The following is a 21,225-nucleotide window of genomic DNA, read 5'->3' on the forward strand; positions in this document are numbered from 1 at the left end:
TACTTTGGCCATTCAAAAATAGTAGATATACAAGCTCATAGCGCTGCACCAAGTGCCACACTATGAGCTTGTAGATCTGCTATTTTTCAAAACTCGTGAGCATTTAGTGAACATTTTTAACACAAATCTATGCGTCTGGGGGTCCCTGGCACGACATATTTTCAGATGGGGGTCCGCGGCCAAATACATGTATCAATCTTGACATGAAAAAGTTTGAGGAGAACCACTGGCCTGCAAAGTTGCTTTAGTTGCTTATTTGTCTCACACAACCTGGCAACACTGGGTAGTCAGACAGTGTTGCGCTGAGAGAGCAGCAGTTACAACAGAAACAGAACAGCTTTAACTACACTAATGGCGGAGGGGGAGTTGGACGTGGACTCGCTGATTTCCAGGCTTCTGGAGGGTGAGTTTATACACTTTCCTCTAAAACATAACATGTTAGAGAGGAGGAACTTCTTGTCTTTAAACATGTTGTCGCGACTTGGGCGACAAAAACTGTCTGGCTTTTGGTGTCGCCTGGTGTTAGGAGATCAGACAGTAGTCTGTAGGATCTGTTCCCTTCACTGATAATACCAGGCACACCTTTTGCTTTGCCTCAACTAGTGTCTGTTGATTATCAGTGGTGTAAAGTAACTAAGTACATGTACTGATGAAGTACAATTATGAGTTGTTGTTTTTGTTGTTGTTGTTTTTTTTTACTTTACTGGAGCATTTCCAATTTCAGTACTTTTACTTCTATTCCACTACATCTCAGAGGAAAATATTGTGTTTTTTTTACTCCACTACAATTACTTGGAAACTTTAGTTACTAGTTACTTTTGTAGATTTTGATTGTTATTACCAAACATACATTAACCACTGCAATCCTATAATATACATTTCGGCCATTTAAAAATAGCCAATTGTAGATTTTTCAAAAGATTTGTAAACATTTGAAAACTTGTGAAACGGGACATTCTGCATAAAGAGTACTTCTGGTACTTTTTTAAGTACATTTTCATGACAATACTTTTGTATCTTTTTCTCATAAATGTAGAATTCCGGACTTTTACTTTGTAGAGTATGCCTACATTGCAGTATTGATACTTTTACTTGAGTAAAGAATGTGAGTACTTTTTCCCTACCACTGTTAACATGTAATAACGGATGTAGTGTGTTAAGTGGCTGGACTGGTAAAGTAGCAGACGGTACTGCCTATGTTTGGGAGTGGAATGAATTGTCTCCTCAAACCACACCATTGTATTGTGTGGAATGAGGATCTTTTGGCTGGCTGCCCTTATTAGGCTATTTAACAATAATACTTAATACATACATAAACCATTAACTATGGCCATTTAAAAACGAAAAGAAAACCACAAATAGATTCGATCTGTTATTTATTATAACTTTTACTTTGTTTGTTGGGATGGAAGTTGGTGGAACATTTGCCCCCCACACACACACACACACACACACACACACACACACACACACACACACACACACACACACACACACACACACACACACACACACACACACACACACACACACACACACACACACACACACACCATCAGCAGTAAATGCTAGGGGCTGCTTTTACATAATAATAAGTAACTTTTGGTGGGACCTTTTTTTTTTTAACCCATTTAGACCAGGAAATAGTCTGTGTCATTTTTAGATTTATTTGGCTATTCAAAAATAGCAGATATATAAGCTCATAGTGCGGCACCGAGTGTCGCCCTATGAGCTTGTCGATCTGCTATATATATATATATATATATATACACACATATATATATATATATATACACACATATATATATATATATATATATATATATATATATATATATATATATATATATATACACACACACACACACACACACACACACACACACACACACACACACACACACACACACACACACACACACACACACACACACACACACACACACACACACAGACACAGTATAAAATGCATGCTTTTGGAGACTTTCACTTGAAAGTGATAATGGTTACAGTAAAAGTAGTACGTTTAATTTTAGCAGTCTGGGGACAACTGGGTGGTGAATGTTTTTTTTTCCCCCCGCCTGTACCCCCTTTGATATGAGACATTGTGAACCTCCCCCCCCCTTTTTTTGTGTTTGTTTTTGTCTTTCATTTGCCCCCAGTACATTTATCATGGCTCTATAGTATAGTCATACCATGGTGTGTTAAAACATAATGAAGCCTTTTGTGTAACTGTCGTTGTTTTATTTTGCATTGTGCAAAGAAATGCCAGTGTCATCTATTGGCCCCCAGGCAACAGACAGGTCATGAGATTATGTAATGATGACCTTATCATTGGTGGCATCATCATCATCATGAAGGTTCCCACTTTTAGCTTGTACTCCTTCTCAATGGAAGCACTTCACTTGTCTTAACCCATTAAGACCGGGAACGCATCTCTGTCATTTTAGATTTTCTTTGGCTATTCAAAAATAGCAGATCTGCAAGCTTGTATCGCGGCACAGAGTGCTGTGATACAAGCTTGTAGATCTGCTATTTTTGAAAAAAATCGTGAAAATGTGTGCAAATCTTTGAATATATATATATATATTTTTAAAGCGGATATTTTTAACTGTCAAATGTCTCAACAAATGTCTTCTGAAAAACAATTGTTGCTATATCAGTGGTTCTCAAACCTTTTCTTGTCAAGGACCCCCAAAATGATGTGTTTTTGTCCGCTGATCCCCATCAAAATATGTTGTTCCAGGGACCCCCCAGAAGAAAAGATTTGAGTTAAAAATGTTGTTACAAAAATATATATGTGTATTCAAAGATTTAAAAGAAGTAATGGCTGTAGCTAAAATCTAAAATGACACGGATGCGTTCCGGGATTGAATGGGATGATGTGTTTTGTCTGACTCGGCTGGCCAACAGAGAATTGAAATCTTGGCATGTTTTCCATATGAGGTAAGGTCAGGAGATGGGCTCACTTAATCGTCTTAAATCACTTAAGCCCTATTTCAGAATGCTTTTTACTTCGCATTGCAAAGCATTGAAAGATTGCTATTTTTGAACATTTTGAGCATTTTTGCCTATGACAGGGGGTCGACACTTAACGTTTGCCCGACTGCCCGTGGCAAGTAAATAAAATATTCGGGCGAGTTTGCTTACTGGTTGCCCGACGGGCAAGTGCATTCAGTCTTCATTAAATACTGTATAGGCTATTTATGAAGAACAATGCTACCTTTTTTGCAACTAGCAGTTGCACTCATTCCGTTTTTTCAAAGTGACTGTTCGCCAGTGGTGTAAAGTAACTAAGTACATGCTGAAGTACTGTACTTATAAGTACAAGTGTGTGTTGTTGTTTTGTTTTTTTTACTTTACTGGAGCATTTCCAATTTCAGTACTTTTACTTCTACTCCACTACATCTCAGAGGCAAATATTGTACTTTTTTACTCCACTACAATTATTTGAAAACTTGAGTTATTACAAAACATACACTAACCACTTCAGCCCTATATATACAATTATATATTGTATTGTGTGCATAATAAGTACAACTTTGCGCTCTACAAGCGCAATTCTTTACCTATCATTTTATAATGCTTTTCGGGCAAGTACAACATGACCTGTACTCTGAGACCCATAGTGTCAACCCCTGGACATGACGCCCAAATTAGGGATGACACGTTAAACTTTGTTGAAGAAGAACAAGCTCGGCTCCACTGCTTTAATTACAGTTTACACTGACACATGTAACACTACACAAGAGAGACTTTATTACTTTAGCTGCAAGTCTGTTACCGTTGAACCCAATTTTTGTGTGGCTTAGCAGGTCACAACGGGTGATGTAGGAGGCAGCTGATAAGGCTAAATATGGGTTAAGTGATTTCTCTCTATATACACGTCCTCCTCTCTGGTACAAATCAAACACAAACAGAGCACAAAGAAGACAGTGGTCCCTCTGTGCCTTGAGTAAACGTGGACTGGTTCAGACAGTGGCAAAAACAAACATTATTGATCGGCGGTCGCAAACAAACGCATGTACACACACACACACACACACAGGCACGGATGTATTCGAAAACTGGATCCAGTTACACGCACAAAAACAGGACCGTGATGAAAAAAACAATGGTGTAAAGTAACTAAGTACATTTACTCAAGTACTGTACTTAAGTACAATTTTGAGGTATTTGTACTTTACTTGAGTCTTTCCAGTTTCCCATGCTTTTACTTCTACTCCGCTACATCTCGGATCCACTACAAGTATTTGAAAACTTTAGTTACTTTGTAGATTTTGATTATTATTACAAAACATACATTAACCACTTCACCCTATTTACATTTCGGCCGTTTGAAAATAGCCGATCTACAAGTAGATCGGCAATCTACAATCTACAAGTAGATTGTAGATCTGCTATTTTCAAAAGATTTTTATACATTTGAAAACTTGTGAAATGGGAAATTCTGCATAGTGAGTGTAGAGCCTTTACCTTTAAGCCTACTGCGAGGGGCAACTGGGTTGAGTTTAGTTAGACGCGTGCATGATGAATTCAATGTCCAGAGCTGTTGTATATTTTCGGATATGTCAATCCATTTATTGGCCATAAATCATAGATACACAATACTCAGACAGAAGCATTGAATGCCGACCTGTACAGCACATGAAACACGGTCAAAAACTGTGTGGCTTTTCCCCATTGCCACCTGGACACAATCACCCACCAACCAGGTATAAATGGGTAACCACCCCCTGTGGTGGTTGCCATGGCTACTGACCATGCCACACCTCTCCTGTGGTGGTTGTCATGGTGACTAATAATGCCACACCTCTGCAACATGAGGTAGATATTAGGGCCACACACTGTGATTTAAGAAGACATTAATGTCATTATCACCAAGGCCACATCATTCATTTAAATATAACAAACAAAATAAATATAAAGGCATTTTGGCTCCAACAGTGAGTACTTTTACTTCTGGTACTTAAGTACATTTTGATACCATTACTTTTGCTCAAGTAAATTTTGAATTCCGGACTGTGAGTACTTTTTTCACCACTGCAACAGACAGTGTGGATATGTCAATGACGTACACTTACTGTAATTGTCAGCGGATTGAGCTACACAAACTATTTTGTAAGCGTTCACTCATCTGATGCGAGTTATCGCTAGCTCATTATCAATCCAGTGCTACTGGCATTCGTGGCCACATCCTGAGCTAAGACATGCCAGCTAGCTAGTTTGGCTGCGTAGTTGCCTGCTTGCTGAGGAAACCTTCACTGTGTTGTTTTGGCAGGATCTGACCTTAAAAGGCTTCCAGATGTGTTCTGTGTACATACAGTATGCATACTATGCTCCTCGTCCACTCTTGCTATGTCTGTAGCTAGATTTAACTTTCCCCAGCCCTGGCAGTAAACTGTCAGCGATCAAGCCAAAAAGAGGGGTGCAGGTTGGCTCATTGCTGGAGAGACTAGGGTGACCATACCGTATTTTCAAACACCAAAACCAGGACACTTAAGCCCTATTTCAAAAAGTAGCAAAAAATGTTGATCTAGCTTGTAAATCTGCTATTTTCTGCTTTTTCTTTTCACTTTTAATCATTCTAGTGCTTACTACTGCTTACTTTGCACACCTAATGATTGCACCTTTCAACAGAAAAGAACATGGCAAATGTCTACTGTATGTAAGCGCTCTGGAAACTGGGACAATTCGGTTCTGAATGTTGAAAAGCGAAACATTTTAGTGTTTTACAAATGATTTGTCAGGACACCCAGTTTGAAACGGGGACAATCCCACAATCAAACCAGGACATCTGGTCAACATAGAGTAGACAGACAGGCACACACACACACACACACACACACACACACACACACACAGACAGACAGACAGACAGACAGACAGACAGACAGACAGACAGACAGACAGACAGACAGACAGACAGACAGACAGACAGACAGACAGACAGACAGACAGACAGACAGACAGACAGACAGACAGACAGACAGACAGACAGACAGACAGACAGACAGACAAACAAACAAACAAACAAACAAACAAACAAACAAACAAACAAACAAACAAACAAACAAGATTCTGGACCTTCGGTTCCTCATTATAGAGCCTGCACTGGGTCTTTCACCAGGACAGGAATCCACCCATCATTCTGAACATGGATGGACACACTGTGGTTTCCTTTCATTCCCAAACTCTCTGGCCTCACGAGATTCTCTCCATGGCTTATGTTGTCACTACTTAAGACAACTCTCCTGGGTCATACTTTTGTGCTCTTGTGCCCTGTCAAGTTGTTTCTCTGTCAAAAGCAATTCTGGGGACGTTCCCATTACCCCTAGGATGGCAAAGCACAGGGTCTCCTTACTCCTGGGGCAGGGGTCTCGTTCATCTCTGACTGCTCTCTATTGGTGCCACACACACGCATGCGTGCGCGCACACACACACACACACACACACACACACACACACACACACACACACACACACACACACACACACACACACACACACACACACACACACACACACACACACACACACTGAGCTCTCTGATCTCCCATTAAATGTCAACAGGCGCAGCTGTCCCTGGTAGTAATTACCTACCCTTTCGGTGACACACGCAGAGGGAGGAAAGAGTTTCAGAATGGCCCCTGCGTGCGTATACAGTAGACGTGCAATTCTGTCTGTCTTACATTTTGTTTACCCCCCTACTTGTTTGTATGTGCCGTTATATGTGACAGTCGACCCGTGTAACAGCGTTCACACTTTCTGTTTGTCATGCACGTGCAGCACAGATGATGGCTTTCGACAGTGGTGGAAAGAGTACCCAAATATTTTGCTTAAGTAATACGGCAATGTAGAAATACTCTGTTACGAGTAAAAGTTCGGAATGCTAAATTTACTTGAGTAAAAGTATTGGTATCAAAATGTTCTTAAAATGTCAAAAGTAAGAGTACTTGTTACGCAGAATGTCCCATTTCACAGGTTTTCCAATGTATAAAATGTTATGTTTTGTAATAATAATCAAAATCTACAAAGTAACTTCAAATAATTGTAGTGGAGTAATGGTACAATATTTGCCTCTGAGTTGTAGTGGAGTAGAAGTAAAAGTATTGAAAATACCGAGATACAGAATGTTTAAGTTTTAAGTTAACAAGGAAGCGGATGGGAGTCTAGATCTTCGAAAAATCATATCTCCTTGGTTTGATCCTTTGGGTCAATTTTCTTTTTTTTCTTTTTTTATTACGTTTTTTACGTTTTTGGCAGGGAATGAGTTAAGTACAGTACTTGAGTAAATGTACTTAGTTACTTTCCACCACTGGCATTCGCATCACATGCAAATACAGGCAGGCAGACAGACAGACAGACAGACAGACAGACAGACAGACAGACAGACAGACAGACAGACACGTACTTTACAGATGGAGTGACTGTGTTGCTCTGCAGTTGTTTGTTGACGATGACGGGGTTGACAGGTGAGGGTCAGCCCAGCACTGAGCCAGCAAACTGTCTTATCTGCTGCCCGGGCTGACACACACCCAGTGGTGTAAAGTAACTAAGTACATATACTCAAGTACTTTACTTCTGCTTCATCTCTCTCTCTCGGCTAAGGGGTGCTTGGCATGGTATAGAGCAGTGGTTTTCAACCTTTTTCGTGTCAAGGACCCCCACATTGACACATATTAGCCCAGGGACCCCCATTTGAAAAGATATGCCAGGGACTCAACCATTTTGATTTCTTGGGGGTCCCAATCTACACTGTAGTAGCATCATCATCAGTATTCATTTAACTCTGAGAGTGTACAAATGGAACCAAATGGACCCGTAAGGGTCCATTTGGTTCCATTTGTACACTCTCAGAGTTACAGACCGTAACAGGTCAATTGGGTTCCTAACTATTAATTTGTCTGGGGACCCCCTGGAACCCCCTCAAGGACCACTGGTGGTCCCCGGACCACTGTTTGAGAACCACTGGTATAGAGTGTCTGTTCAGTGACAGGGGTCTATGCATTTCTCCAGCTCTTTTAGTGAACAGAAAATGACTTTCAGGTCTGGATTTTCTCCAAGAGAAGAACTCTCAAATACTTTGTTTTGCTTAAGAATTACAGTGTTCAAGTTCTAATCTGTCTGCTTATTTCTTTGTTTCACCAATGATGATGCCAAGTAAGTCACTTTGACTACATGGGATGTCCTACCCAACTTTGAGCTGTGATGTAAGTGCATCTGTTTTCACAGTGCTCCATCATTGCTTTTTGCTGTTGCATTGAATAAAAAGAGGGAAAAAAGAATTAGAGTAGCCAATTCTTTTTTACCTCTTTTTCTCCCCAATTTAGTCGTTATGCCAATTCATTCCACCCCACACACATTTCTGTGTTGTCACTGCTGTCGTATCCTACTGACTCAACTGCCAGTGAGGAGCCCCCACCAGGAGGACGTAGAGCCTTCGTCCTACTCCTCCCGCCCAACACTCCCCGCTGACAGGTGCCGCCCCAGCCCGTAGGAGTACGTGCAACAATGACCATTATCATCCTCCCCGCCCGGCTTCCCTCCCCCGAACACGGGCCAATTGTGTTCGTGTAGACGCTCGACAAAGCCGGATGCACCACGGTGGATTCGAACCCACAGCCTCCGTGGTGGTGGGCAGTGACTTTACCACTGCGCCACCCAAGCGCCTCACAAGTGCAAACTTGTTCTTTAATGTCGTCGCGCCCTCTGTCCATTGAACGTCCCAGATTCCTCGCAAAATTTGCAGTTCATTTTCGGTTAGTTTTCTTTTTTTTTTCCTCCACACTGGTACTGCCTCAACAAAACGGGCAATGTCTTTTATGCCATGCCATTATTGTAGTCTACTCTGACGAAGGGGTTTGTGTGGTTGTGAGGGTGTCACAGGAGGACAGTATAGTCTATGTATTCAGTAAGCCAACGCATATTCATTATTCACTGACAACTATCCAGTCAATGTGGTCGTTTTCTTTTTTGAAATGATGAAATGGGATTGTTATACATTTTCTACATGATTGTTATACATTTTCATATTGAAATGTCACTTATATAATATAATAATAATAGTAATAATATAGCCTAATGATGATAATAATAATAATAATAATAATAATAATTGTAATGCTTTTTTTACTAGTCAAGATGGCTGTCCAGATGCAGGCCAATTGAAATTCTAATTGGCCCATTTATTGCCTTGTCTTCCCCTTATTTGTACGTATTGTTATGTGACAGTCATCCATAGAAAACGTTCAAACTTTGTGTTTATCATGCAGACAGGCAGACAGACAGACAGACAGACAGACAGACAGACAGACACGTACTGAACGGACTGTGTTGCTCTGCAGTTGTTTGTTGACAGGTGAGGGGTCAGCACTCAGCAGTTGTTCTGCCTCGGGTGACAGACAGACCTACCTGATCAACTGATCTACTGACAACACCGCTTGCTTTCAACCCAATCGCACCTGCTTTACTCGCTGCTGACTGGTGTGTTAAGTACCTGGTCATGTGTATTCAGGTTTCTTTTGTCACTGGGTGCATCATTCTACGCACATGCAAATACACTGTTTAATTGGGATGGCTATTTATGGCAGGAACCGTTTATACTATATTTTGGTTAAAACTGAGATTCCTAATTTTGTAAGAACTTAAGGGTGTTCACTTCAATTTGGTAGGGCCCTAACATTTCATCGTTGCTCCACTTGGCATGTTCTGTGTCAGTGGTTTTCAACCTTTTTCATGTCGAGGCCCATTATTTATTCGGCATTTGAGCCACGGACCACCATTTGATGAGATTTAGCCTCTCAGACCCAGAACCTTTGCTATTGTTGGATGCGATTTTGTCCACATTTCCATGCTGTATTGATGTTGGTACCAATAGGAGAGATAACAGGCAAACGCTGATCAAAATAACAATTATTTAATCAAGTAATGCTGATGTTTAACAATAATTTAACTTTTGAGAGCGTAAAATGAAACCAAATGGACCCTTACGGGTCCATTTGGTTTCATTTTACGCTCTCAAGAGTTAAAGATCTATAAGGGTCCATTTGGGTACCAACTCCATCATTTAGCTGGGGACCACCTGGAACCCCCTCAAGGACCACTGGTGGTCCCCGGACCACTGGTTGAGAACCACTGTTCTATGTGAATACTTCCTACTTCCTGCACCAGGTTAAGTTATTCTCTAATCCGGTTACATAGTCAGATATATGCAGATATGACTCGAATCATATCTAGCGATCTTTAGATCGGTGGTCCCAGAGACACTGGGCTTAGCCAGGCTACGCACGTCTGTGTTGTGTAATCAACTATAACATCAGCCTAGTGGAATGTACTGTTCATATGACACTGTCTCTGTGTTATCATGACCATGTCAGAGCTTCTGGTTAGCTCAACTCATCTTGTCCTGTCTCCCTGGGCCCACGGTATGATTTATGGACTCTGGAGAGACACTCACACAGTGACGATGACGCTGTGTTAGTTCATAATGGCAATCAACATTTATCCCCCTAGATTTCTCAGTGTTCAGCTGACAGCTGCCTTATCAAAGAACTGTGATTTCATGGCTGTGGTACAGCTGTCTTTTTCCCCCCAGTTTTTAACAGGTTGCCAAACCTGGTCTATATCTACCCTCGCTAGTCCTGACTTGTTTGCTAGTCGTGACTTTTTCGTCATTGGCTGGTCCTTTAGCCAATGAGGGCTCAATGTCCTCGCAGAATATGGGATCTAAAGACAACCCGCAATACTGTGTTCGGCCACTGTATGCATCTCCATGAACTGTGGCGCTGTTCCTCATTTGGCCTTTCAACGTTGCCATTTTAGTGAGAGAAATAAGCAACCTGGTATAATATTTTTTTAAATATCTTGTTTTCTAATGATTGTTTAACCGTTCCACTGAACTTAGATAGATAGATAGATACTTTATTTGTCCTTGCGGAAATTCATTTTGTGCCAAGCAGCCATCAGGATACAAAAAATCACAAACACACAACATAATTACAAAATACATACAAGTAGACAAGGCAACCAGTCATGGTTCAAGAGGCCTCACATTACATTTCATTTTATGCACAGAACTGAGATGGGGCCTGTTTGTTCAGGAGTCCTATACTTGTAGGGACAAATGATCTTGAAGCCCTAGCCTGCAACATTGGCACTGTGTACCGTCGTCCTGATGGTAAAAGGTGGTATTGACTGTATAACGGGTGCGTTCTATCCCTAGCAATAGCTCTCCCCTTCCTAAGCACCCGGGTCTCATACATTGCTGCCATACTCTCATGTCGTACCCCAGCTATCTTGCTGGATATGTTGATGATTTTATGGAGTTTGTTCTTATTAACCAATGATAATGACTAATGAGCCATACCAGGAAACAAAACAGAAAGTCAGTGCACTCTCCACGAAGGATCGATGGAAGAGTACCATTACACTTTTTTCCACGTCATACTGTCTCAGTCTGCGCATAAAATGCAGCCTCTGCTGACCTTTCTTATAGATGGCATCAGTGTTGGAATTCCATGTCAGCTTGGAATCAATTGTTGTACCCAAATACTTGTATTCCTCAACAGTCGCCACCCCATCCCCATCAATAACTATTTGCTGGTGTGCATGAGCACTAGTCCTAAAATCAAATATAACCTCCTTAGTTTTCTTAATATTCAATTGAAGGAAGTTACTCTTGCACCAACCAGCAAACTCATCCACTGTTCTTCGGTAGCCCATCTCATCGTTCTCAATCAGACCAACAATAGCTGTGTCGTCGGCAAATTTAACGATACAGGTGTTATCTGAGTCACTCCTACAGTCGCTTGTGTACAGAGTGAACAATACCGGTGAGATCACGCTCCCTTGCGGAGCCCCCGTGTTGGTTGTAATAGGGAGAGATATTGCTTTATTCACCCTGACATGTTGTACCCGATCAGTCAGGAAGGACTCCACCCATCTGATGATATTGGTGTTAACACCGAGGTCATACAGTTTCCCCATCAAAATATGAGGTCTCATCGTGTTAAATGCCGAAGAAAAGTCTACAAAAAGTACCCGAGCATATCGTGTCTTTTTTGGTTGGTCTAGATGATAATAGATCTTATTAAGCATAAGAAGAAGAGCGTCATCAGTGCCCCTCCCCTTTCTATATGCAAACTGCAAGGGGTCCATTTCATGTTGACGCACATTACTGAGGAGGTCATTTAAAATAATGCGCTCCAAGCTTTTGATTATCAGTGATGTCAAGGCAACTTGCCTACGTTGCCTCCTGCTGTTTCTCATTGTTTTGACTGCCTTGGACGTAATATTACGTCATCTCAAATCCAACTCTTGTGACTCCCAATGACGTGATATTACGTCATCTGGTGTTTTTAGTGATTACGCCAGAGGTCGCTCTTCCCCAACCGGTCAATGATGCCTTGACTTCGAGAGAAGGATCCACCCGGAAATGACGTGATCCAATACATTTTCACCCCGTCCGCTACAATGTTATCAGATTTATAAAAAATACATTTATCTCAGATTTCTTTTCCCAGATTGCGTTCTTGGTGAAAACGAGCTATATATTCAACTGCCGATAAACTACAGAACGGACGATTGCGGTTACAATGTTATTTTTTACACAGTGGAAAGAAGAGAGACTCGAGACATTGTTTGTTTACATCCGCGCAGGGGCGTAGCCACGAGTGGGCATAGGTAGGCCTGGGCCCACCCATTTGGTTTTTCTGCCCACCCAAAATAATAATAATAAATGAATAAAAAAGAAATATATATTTTATTTTTTAATCTAATATTCAGCCATTTTGATAACAGTGTATATATATATAGGTATCCGAAATCCATCACAAACCCACAAAAAAACGCGTGCACCCGCTCGAAATAAGGTAAAACGGCTGGCAGTGGCGGATGAATTAATTAATGAATTAATACCTGGCAATGAATGTGTTAAATGAACGTGCCGTGGTGTATATATATGCGCGCAGGAGAGCCAGGCAGAGCTGGAGTGGAGAGAGGCTGCCATTCCAGTTTGCATTTCTCTCCAGTGTGCCCGCCCGGGGGCTCAAGCCCCACATGGCCTCAGCTTGACCAACAACAACGGGACCTCTGTCCACCCCACCCATGCCCTCACAGGTGCCCCCCCCCCCCCCCCCGGGCCTTCCACAGGCTTAATGTGGCACAATCAACACCACGGCTCCAATGCATAAAAAAGCCAAGGGAGTGGTTGCCGAGGGAGGGAGGGACGATGGAAAGTGGCAACCCCCCCCCCAAGAGCCATTTTGTTATTTATTTTTTTACGGCGTGATGTTACCTGGCCTGCCTGGTACAAACCCATAAAGTATTATGGGGGTATTGCTCAGTTACAGTAGGCGTCCGTCGATGAATGTTACTGTTTAGCTCCTAAAACGGAGTTATCCCCCAAACTTGCCAGGAAGCTGTGTCTTGGTCTTGCTTGCAACGAGCTTGTAGATCTGCTATTTTTGACCCCCCAGAAGCAAAGATTTGAGTTAAAAATGTTTGCTTTTTAAAATATATATATTCAAAGATTTTCACGAATTTTCACGAATTTTAAAAAATAGCAGATATACAAGCTCATAGCGCGGCACTCGGTGCCACGCTATGAGCTTGTATATCTGCTATTTTTTGAATAGCCAAAAGTATCAAATAATGGTTTTAGTGGTTACACAGGTGCGTTCCCGGTCTTAATGGCTTAACTTAGAAAAGCTTACCATAGGCCCATTAGAAGGGGCATGGCTATTCTAATTGGATGAGAGAACATGACATAATATCTAATGAATATGGCATGACCGCGTTAAGAGACTCTCTCTAACGCTCTAATTTAACTGTAGATGGCACATGACAAGTCTGGGGCAAATTAGGCAAGACAATGGACGGCGTTTATCCCGTTAATGTCGTTATGAAGGCACCTTTTTTGAGCGCCTTCGTAAATCCACGACACGTCTGTAAGACATACGCTGTTACAAGTAAAAGGCCTGTGTTCAAAATGTTACTTGAGTAAAAGTACAAAAGTATTGGCATCAAAATGAACTTAAAGTAACAAAAGCAAAAGTACTAAAATGTTTGAAAATAGCAGATCTACAAGCTCACAACGTGTCGCATCGCGACGCGTTGTGAGCTTGTAGATCGGCTATTTTCAAATAGCCTATGCATAAAATAGGGCTGAAGTGGTTAATAATGTATGTTTTATAATATAATAATTTATATCTGCAAAGTAACTAGTAACTAAAGTTTTCAAATAATTGTAGTGGAGTGAAAGTACAACATTTTCCTCCGATATGTAGTGGAGTAAAAGTATTGAAAATTGGAAACACTCCAGTAAAGTAAAAGTACCTCAAAATTGTACTAAAGTACAGTACTTGAGTAAATAGTTACTTTACATCACTAGCTATGACACCCCCCCCCCCCCCCCCCCACCCCCACCCCATACAATACCAGTAAAGAGTTCCATCGCCCCTCGTCGTCATTGTTATTGTTGTTGTTGTTGGTGGTGATGTGGATTGCCTCTGTGTTAGTGGTGCGCTGGGTGCTATAGCGTGGCACGCTGTTGTGGGGAGGAAAAAAAAAAAACAATGGCGGAGGCTGTCTGGCTAGGAGCGCTCTCTCCCCCTGGCACCAAACATGGCACAGAGAGGAGCTCGCTCAACCCCGGGATGCCTTTCCAATAAACTATACACTCATTCTTTTTCTCTCCCTCTCTCTCTGTCTCCCTCGCTTTTCTGTCTCCCCCACCACTCCGCCTTATATTAAGCCATTCAACGCCATTTGTGTCATTTTCGATTTTTAGCTGTAGCCATTGTTTTATACTTTGGCTATTAAAAACAGCAGATCTACAAGCTCGTAGCGTGGCACCAACATATTTTGAGATGGGGGGGGGGGGGGGTCCGTGACTCAATACATATCATTTTGGGCGGTCCTTGACATGAAAAAGTTTGAGAAACCACTGATATTATAGCAACATACGTTTTTTCAGAAAACTGTTAGGATTTAGAAGACATTTGTAGATGCGTTCTGGGATTGAATGCGTTAATTCTCTCTTTCTCTCGCTCTCTCTCTCTGTTTGTGCCTTTCCCGTCACTGTTCCCGCTATTTATTTCTCTCTCTCCTCTCCATTTCACTCTTTCTTTTGCTCCACAAAGGCGGCCATTCACTCGAGGCACTTAAAGGCGAACAAAAAGTCCTCAGAAAACGAGCAAGGGCGCTCAGAAACAAATGCCATTGCAAGTGGGGACTTTTCTGCTTTTAACCCGTTCAAACCGGGAACGCATCTCTCGTGTCATTTTAAAGATTTATTTGGGCTATTCAAAAATAGCAGATCTACAAGCTCGGTGCCGTGCTACGAGCTTGTAGATCTGCTATTTTTGAAAAGAAAATCGTGAAAATGTGTGTAAATCTTTGGATACATATTTTTAAAGTGAACATTTGTAAAATATTTTGTTCCAGGGACAATATATATATTTTCAAAGATTAGCACGATTTTTTTAAACGATTTTGCAAAAATAGCAGATCTACAAGCTTGTGGCGTGGCACTCGGTGCCAATTTTTTAAAACAATCGTGAAAATGTGTGCAAATCTGAATATACTGTATATATATATTTTTTTGTAACTAAAATCTTTGCTTCTGGGGTGTCCCTGGAACAAAATGTTTCACAAAATAATGTTCGCTTTAAAAAATATATATATATTCAAAAGATTTGCACACATTTTCACGTTTTTTCCCCCCCCAAAAAATAGCAGATCTACAAGCTCGTAGTTCTGCTATTTTGAATAGCCTAAAGAAATCTAAAAAAAAAAATGACAGAGAAGATGCGTTCATTCCCGGATTGAATGGGTTAAGATTCTCTCTCCAGCACCAAGAGACTCACTCTGTGTGTTCCCAGTCCACTGAGATGGGGGGGGGGGGGGCGGGGAAGGAGGGGGGTCACTGTTTTCCATCAAGACCTGCGTGGGAGAGAGAGAGAGAGAAGGATGGACAGAAAGATAGTGGGTCTGGAAGAGTGTATAGTGTTGTAGGGGGTGGCTGGCTGGTTGGAGCGCTGCCCAGACGGAATGGTGGTGGGGGGGGGGGGGGGGGGGGGGTGCAGTGAGCTAAAAAGGAAAAGGTCAGATGGGGCATCTATCTATCTATCTATCTCCATGGCGGCGGTGTGTGTGCGGTGTGTGAACCACAGACCAAAACAACCACACCTGCTTTAGTGCTGCTCACTAGGTCCCGGGCGATTAGGACTTCAAATCAATATCCCTATTTCACACTTTTGCCTCGATTACGAACGACTTCAACCCATTAAGACCGGGAACACATCTGTGTAATTGTTTTGATTTAGTTGGCTATTCAAAAATAGCAGATCTACAAGCTCGTAGCGCGGCACCGAATCTTTGCTCCTGGGGGGTCCCTGGAAAAAAATATTTTCAGATGGGGTTAGCCAAATACATGTAATTTTGGCGCGTCCTTGACACGAAAAAGTTTCAGAACCACTGATATAGTAACATAACTTTTTCAGAAAACTGTTAGGATTTAGAAGACATTTTGTAGAATCGGAACCTCAGGCCTTAATGGGTTAAGATCATTTTAGAAATAGTGAGAATAGCCGATCTACAAGCCTCACGCGTTGTAGAGCCTCTACAACGCGTGAGCTTGTAGATCGGCTATTTTTCACTGTTTTTGTACGCCGCCATTGTACGACGAAGTCTAATACAACAGGTTTAAGTTGTCAGACTAATTGAGTTAGTTGATAATGAAAAAATCTATTTGCCTTTTTTTTGTTGATTCTTTGCTTCTCGATTATTAACCTACATGAGTGTGATTAAGTCGGTTCTGAATATCGGTTTCGCATTTAGCATCTTTCAGCCAGTAATCAAATTATTGGCTTAGGAATGCGACAAAAACAAAAAAATCTCCATGAATTCAAAGCTTCTTGGGGTGTGTAATTGATAGAAAACAAGTAATTTCTTTACTCCTTTAAGCCCTATTTTTTATAATAACTAAGTGGGTACGTTCACAATACAGCCTTTAAAACCAGGAATAGACTAGACTCATGCCATATCACAAATATTACGACATCCAAAATCCCAGAAGATATCTGGTCTCGCATCACGACGATATCAATATAATATTGATATATTTGTCACACCATTGTTAAAATACGGTATGTGACACCACACACACACTGATTCAGCCTACAGCATCAACACATTCTGAAGGCTGACCTACTCTCTGGTGCCCATCTTGATTCTGATGCGCTGACTTCACCCTGTTTACTTGTTGTTGATGTGAATGGACTGACGTTGCTGCTAGCTGCAGATGACAGCCGTTTCATTGTTGTGGCCCATACCCCCCCCCCCCCCCTGTAGCCCTGGCTTGTGCTGCATTGCACAGTGTGCAGTGGTGGAAAAAAAAAGTACTCACGTTTCTTACTTAAGTAAAAGTGTCAGTACTGCGATGTAAAAAATACTTACTTTTACTTGTAGCAAAGTATTGACATCAAAATGTACTTAAAGTACCAAAAGTAGAAAGAACTCATTATGCAGAATGTCCCATTTCACAAGTTTTCAAATGTGTGAAATGCATTAAAAAGATTGAAAATAGCCGATGCGACACATTGCGAGCTTGTAGATGGGCTATTTTCAAATGGCCGAATCGTATATAGCGCTGAAGTTGTTTATGTATGTTTTGTAATAATAATCTAAATCTACAAAGTAACTAGTAACCAAAATCTTTAAATAATTCTAGTGGAGTAAAAGTACAATATTTACCTCTGAGATGTAGTGGAGAAGTAAAAGTACTTGAAATTGGTAATACTCCAGTAAAGTAATAAATACCTCAAATTTACTTGAGTAAATGTACTTAGTTACTTTACACCAGAGCCATAAAGAGAGTTCTGACACTAGCGTCGACTCCCATTGTAAGAATGGAATGCGGAAGTGCTCTGTCTATCTCAATGAGATAGTTCCAATGTTTGGAACTATAGCCCATAGGAACCCGCTTTGCGGCGAGATCAAAGCGTGTCGTTACTCTCTTTTCTACACTCTGCTTTACACCACTGACAGACAGTGTGTTGCATTGCATTGCCACAGCTAGTGTCGTGCTGTAGCGGCCTTGAAGCGCTCCCTCACTTTTTATCCTGACTAGTACTTCCTCCCTCTCTCTCACCATAGAGCCTTATATCCATATATGGTTTCATCAACCAACCCCCTCTCTGTAACCCCTCCTCCCTGCTCCAACACACTTGATTGAGTGAACCCTGCTCTTTTTAAATTAACGGAAAAACACATTGAACTCGTCGACCCTCTTTTCACATGGTATTATTCAGCCCCTAGGAGGCATTGGAAGTGATGGCTTGCACACTAATTCCCCGCCGTTAGGCAGCAGTTGCCCCTTGAGCTATATAACCATTATTTTATACTTTTGGCTATTCAAAAATAGCAGATCTACAAGCTCGTAGTGCGGCACTGAGTGCACTGAGCGCTAAATCTTGAACACTTGTGCAAATCTTGAAACCACAGTTTTAACTCAAATCTTTTTGAAATAAAATAAAATAAAAAAGAGTAGTAAATAATATGAATTGGAAATAAAGGAACAACATATTTTGATGGTGGTCGGAGGCCAAATGCATTTAATTTTGGGGGTCCTTGACATGAAAAAAGTTTAAGAACCACTGATATAGCAACATAAGTTTGTTCAGAAAACTGTTTTGAGCTAGTTTAATCTGCTATTTTGGGGGGTTTTGAGTGGGGTTTCAGAGTAATGAGAAGAATTACCCGAGCGAACCTGAGGTACTGAAGCCCTTCCGAAATGTCAGAGCTCACCTTGTGTTTCCTCTCATTCTAAGCTGCTTAAAGAGGCCCAGATCATACCTTACTCACTGGCTGTTTCCCAACCATTATTGTATTGTGTTTACACACACAAACAACCCTTCTTGGTTAACCTGTGTCTTAATCCATTAAGACCGGGAATGCATCTGTGTCATTTTAAGATTTCTTTGGCTATTCAAAAATAGTAGATATAGAAGCTCATAGCGCGGCAAACAAACATTTGTAACTCAAATCTTTGCTTCTGGGGGTCCCTGGAACAAAATATTTTCAGATGGAGGTCCACAGGCAAATACTTATAATTTTGGAGGTCCTTGACATGAAAAGGTTTGAGGACCACTGACATCGCAACATAAGTTTGTTCAGAAAACTGTTAGGATTTCTACAAGACATTTTGTAGAATCGGAACCTAGAATCAGGCCTTAATGGGTTAATGTGATTCTTCCCACCCAGTACCCAGACAATGGCAGATCTGGGCCACACACAGAGAATCCTCTCAAACATGTACCAGTGGATAAAAACACTGTATGTTTACTTTGCGTAGTAAGGCACAACAGATGAGCCTTTGTAGTCTAAAGATATCCGCTTGGTATGTGTTAGCCACTGGTGTAAAGTAACTAAGTACATTTACTCAAGTACTGTACTTAAGTAAAATGTTTTACTTTACTGGAGTATTTCAATTTTTTTCAGGACTTTTACTTCTACCCACTACATTTCAGAGGCAAATATTGTAATTTTACTCCACTACAATTATTTGACAACTTTAGCTACTAGTTACTTTGTAGATTTTGATTATTATCACAAAACATACGACCACTTCGGCCCTATATACATTTTGGCCATTTGAAAATAGACGATCTACGAGCTCTCAATGCGTCGCATCGCGACGCATTGAGAGCTTGTAGATCTGCTATTTTCAAAAGATTTTGTATACATTTATACAGTTGAAAACTCTCGGCATAATTAGTCTACTTTTGGTACTTTTTAAGTACATTTCGATACCAACACCTTTGTACTTTGACTCAAGTCAATTTTGAACCCCGGACTTTTTACTTAAGTAACAGAGTATTTCTACATTGCAGTATTAACACTTAAGTACTTTTTCCACCACTGATGTTAGCCACTGGAGAGCGTCCGTCCGTCCGCCCGTCCGACCGCCCGCAGTAGTCAGACCCTCTTCCACAACCCCGGAGAGAGAACTCCTCTCTGTCTGGAGGTCGGAAGAGGTTGGAAGCATCCATGGACTCTGTGTGGAATGTAGCACGTCCCCAGGGAGAGAGCCTTGTACCGAGGGAGGGCTGCCCTCTTGACGTCAGACCCAGCCACGGTTCACTGGCAAGGCAGTGGGACTAAAGGGGGGGGGGGCTAAGCCAAGATTCCATCACAGCCAAAAGGATCTCAGCTGAAAGACAAATAAGATTGTTCGTTCTCAAAGTGGGGTCCGGGGGGGTCCTTGGGTGGGGGGGTGGGGGGGTCCCCCCCCAGCAAAACGTGTTAATATAGCAGCACGATCATTTTTAACCACTTTAACCATAGCGCTGCACCGAGTGCCGCGCTATGAGCTTGTAGATCTGCTATTTTTTTGAAAAATCGTGAAAACTTATGCAAATCTTTGAATATATACATATTTTTAAGCGAACATTTGTAACTCAAATCTTTGCTTCTGGGGGGTCCCTGGAACGAAATATTTATATATATATATATATATATATATCCGCAACTAAATACATATTATTTTGGGGGTCCTTGACGTTTTCATGAAAACCACTGAAATAGATGACGAGAAGGGACAGGGTGGGGGGGGGCAAGGAAAGAGAGGTGGAAGGTTCAAGACGAGAAGAGTGGGAATGATGGAAAATAGAGAGTTACGCGTTATACAGTGATCTTTGGCAAGAGAGATGAGTGAGTGAGAACGTATGGCGGCTATGTTCAGTTTGAAAGTGTCAGACCGTGACCCAGCAGCCCACCCCCCTCCCCCCCATCCCACCCAGCACAAGAGCTTGTGGAAACACACACACAGGCACGCACATGCATGCACGCACACTCAAACACGCACACACACGCACACGCACACACACACTCCCAAAGCAGCAGAGCACTGCCAAATTAGGAGAGATGAATTGGAAAACGTGGCGTGAATCCTAAAGCAAGGCTCTGTTGAGAGACCAGTACCAATGCTGCATGAGAATCAGCTGGGAACTACCCTGCTCACCCACCCCCCCCCCCCCCATCTCAGTGGTGGAAAAAGTATTCAAATGTTTTACTTAAAGTAAAAGTATCAATGCAATGTAGAAGTACTCTGTAACTCTGTAAAAGTCCGGAATTTACTTGAGTAAAAGTACAAAAGTATTGGTATCAAAATGTCCTTGAAGTTCCAAAAGTAAAAGTACTAAAATGTTTGAAAATAGCAGA

The 21,225-nt window shown here is 41.5% G+C and overlaps 1 protein-coding gene across 1 annotated transcript in view; it reads left to right on the plus strand.

Annotated features, from left to right (window-relative positions):
- Positions 1–272: 272 nt before the first annotated feature.
- Positions 273–21,225, plus strand: part of LOC311035009 (serine/threonine-protein phosphatase PP1-beta catalytic subunit) — a 37,693-nt gene continuing 16,740 nt past the window's right edge. The window contains exon 1 of the mRNA XM_084043065.1: positions 273–403. Within this exon, the coding sequence (XP_083899191.1) occupies positions 352–403 (52 nt within the window). The 5' untranslated portion in view covers positions 273–351. The remainder of the gene's footprint in view (positions 404–21,225) is intronic.

This window comes from Gymnoscopelus microlampas (genome assembly GCF_963454915.1).
Source record: "Gymnoscopelus microlampas genome assembly, chromosome: 19".
NCBI lineage: Eukaryota > Metazoa > Chordata > Actinopteri > Myctophiformes > Myctophidae > Gymnoscopelus > Gymnoscopelus microlampas.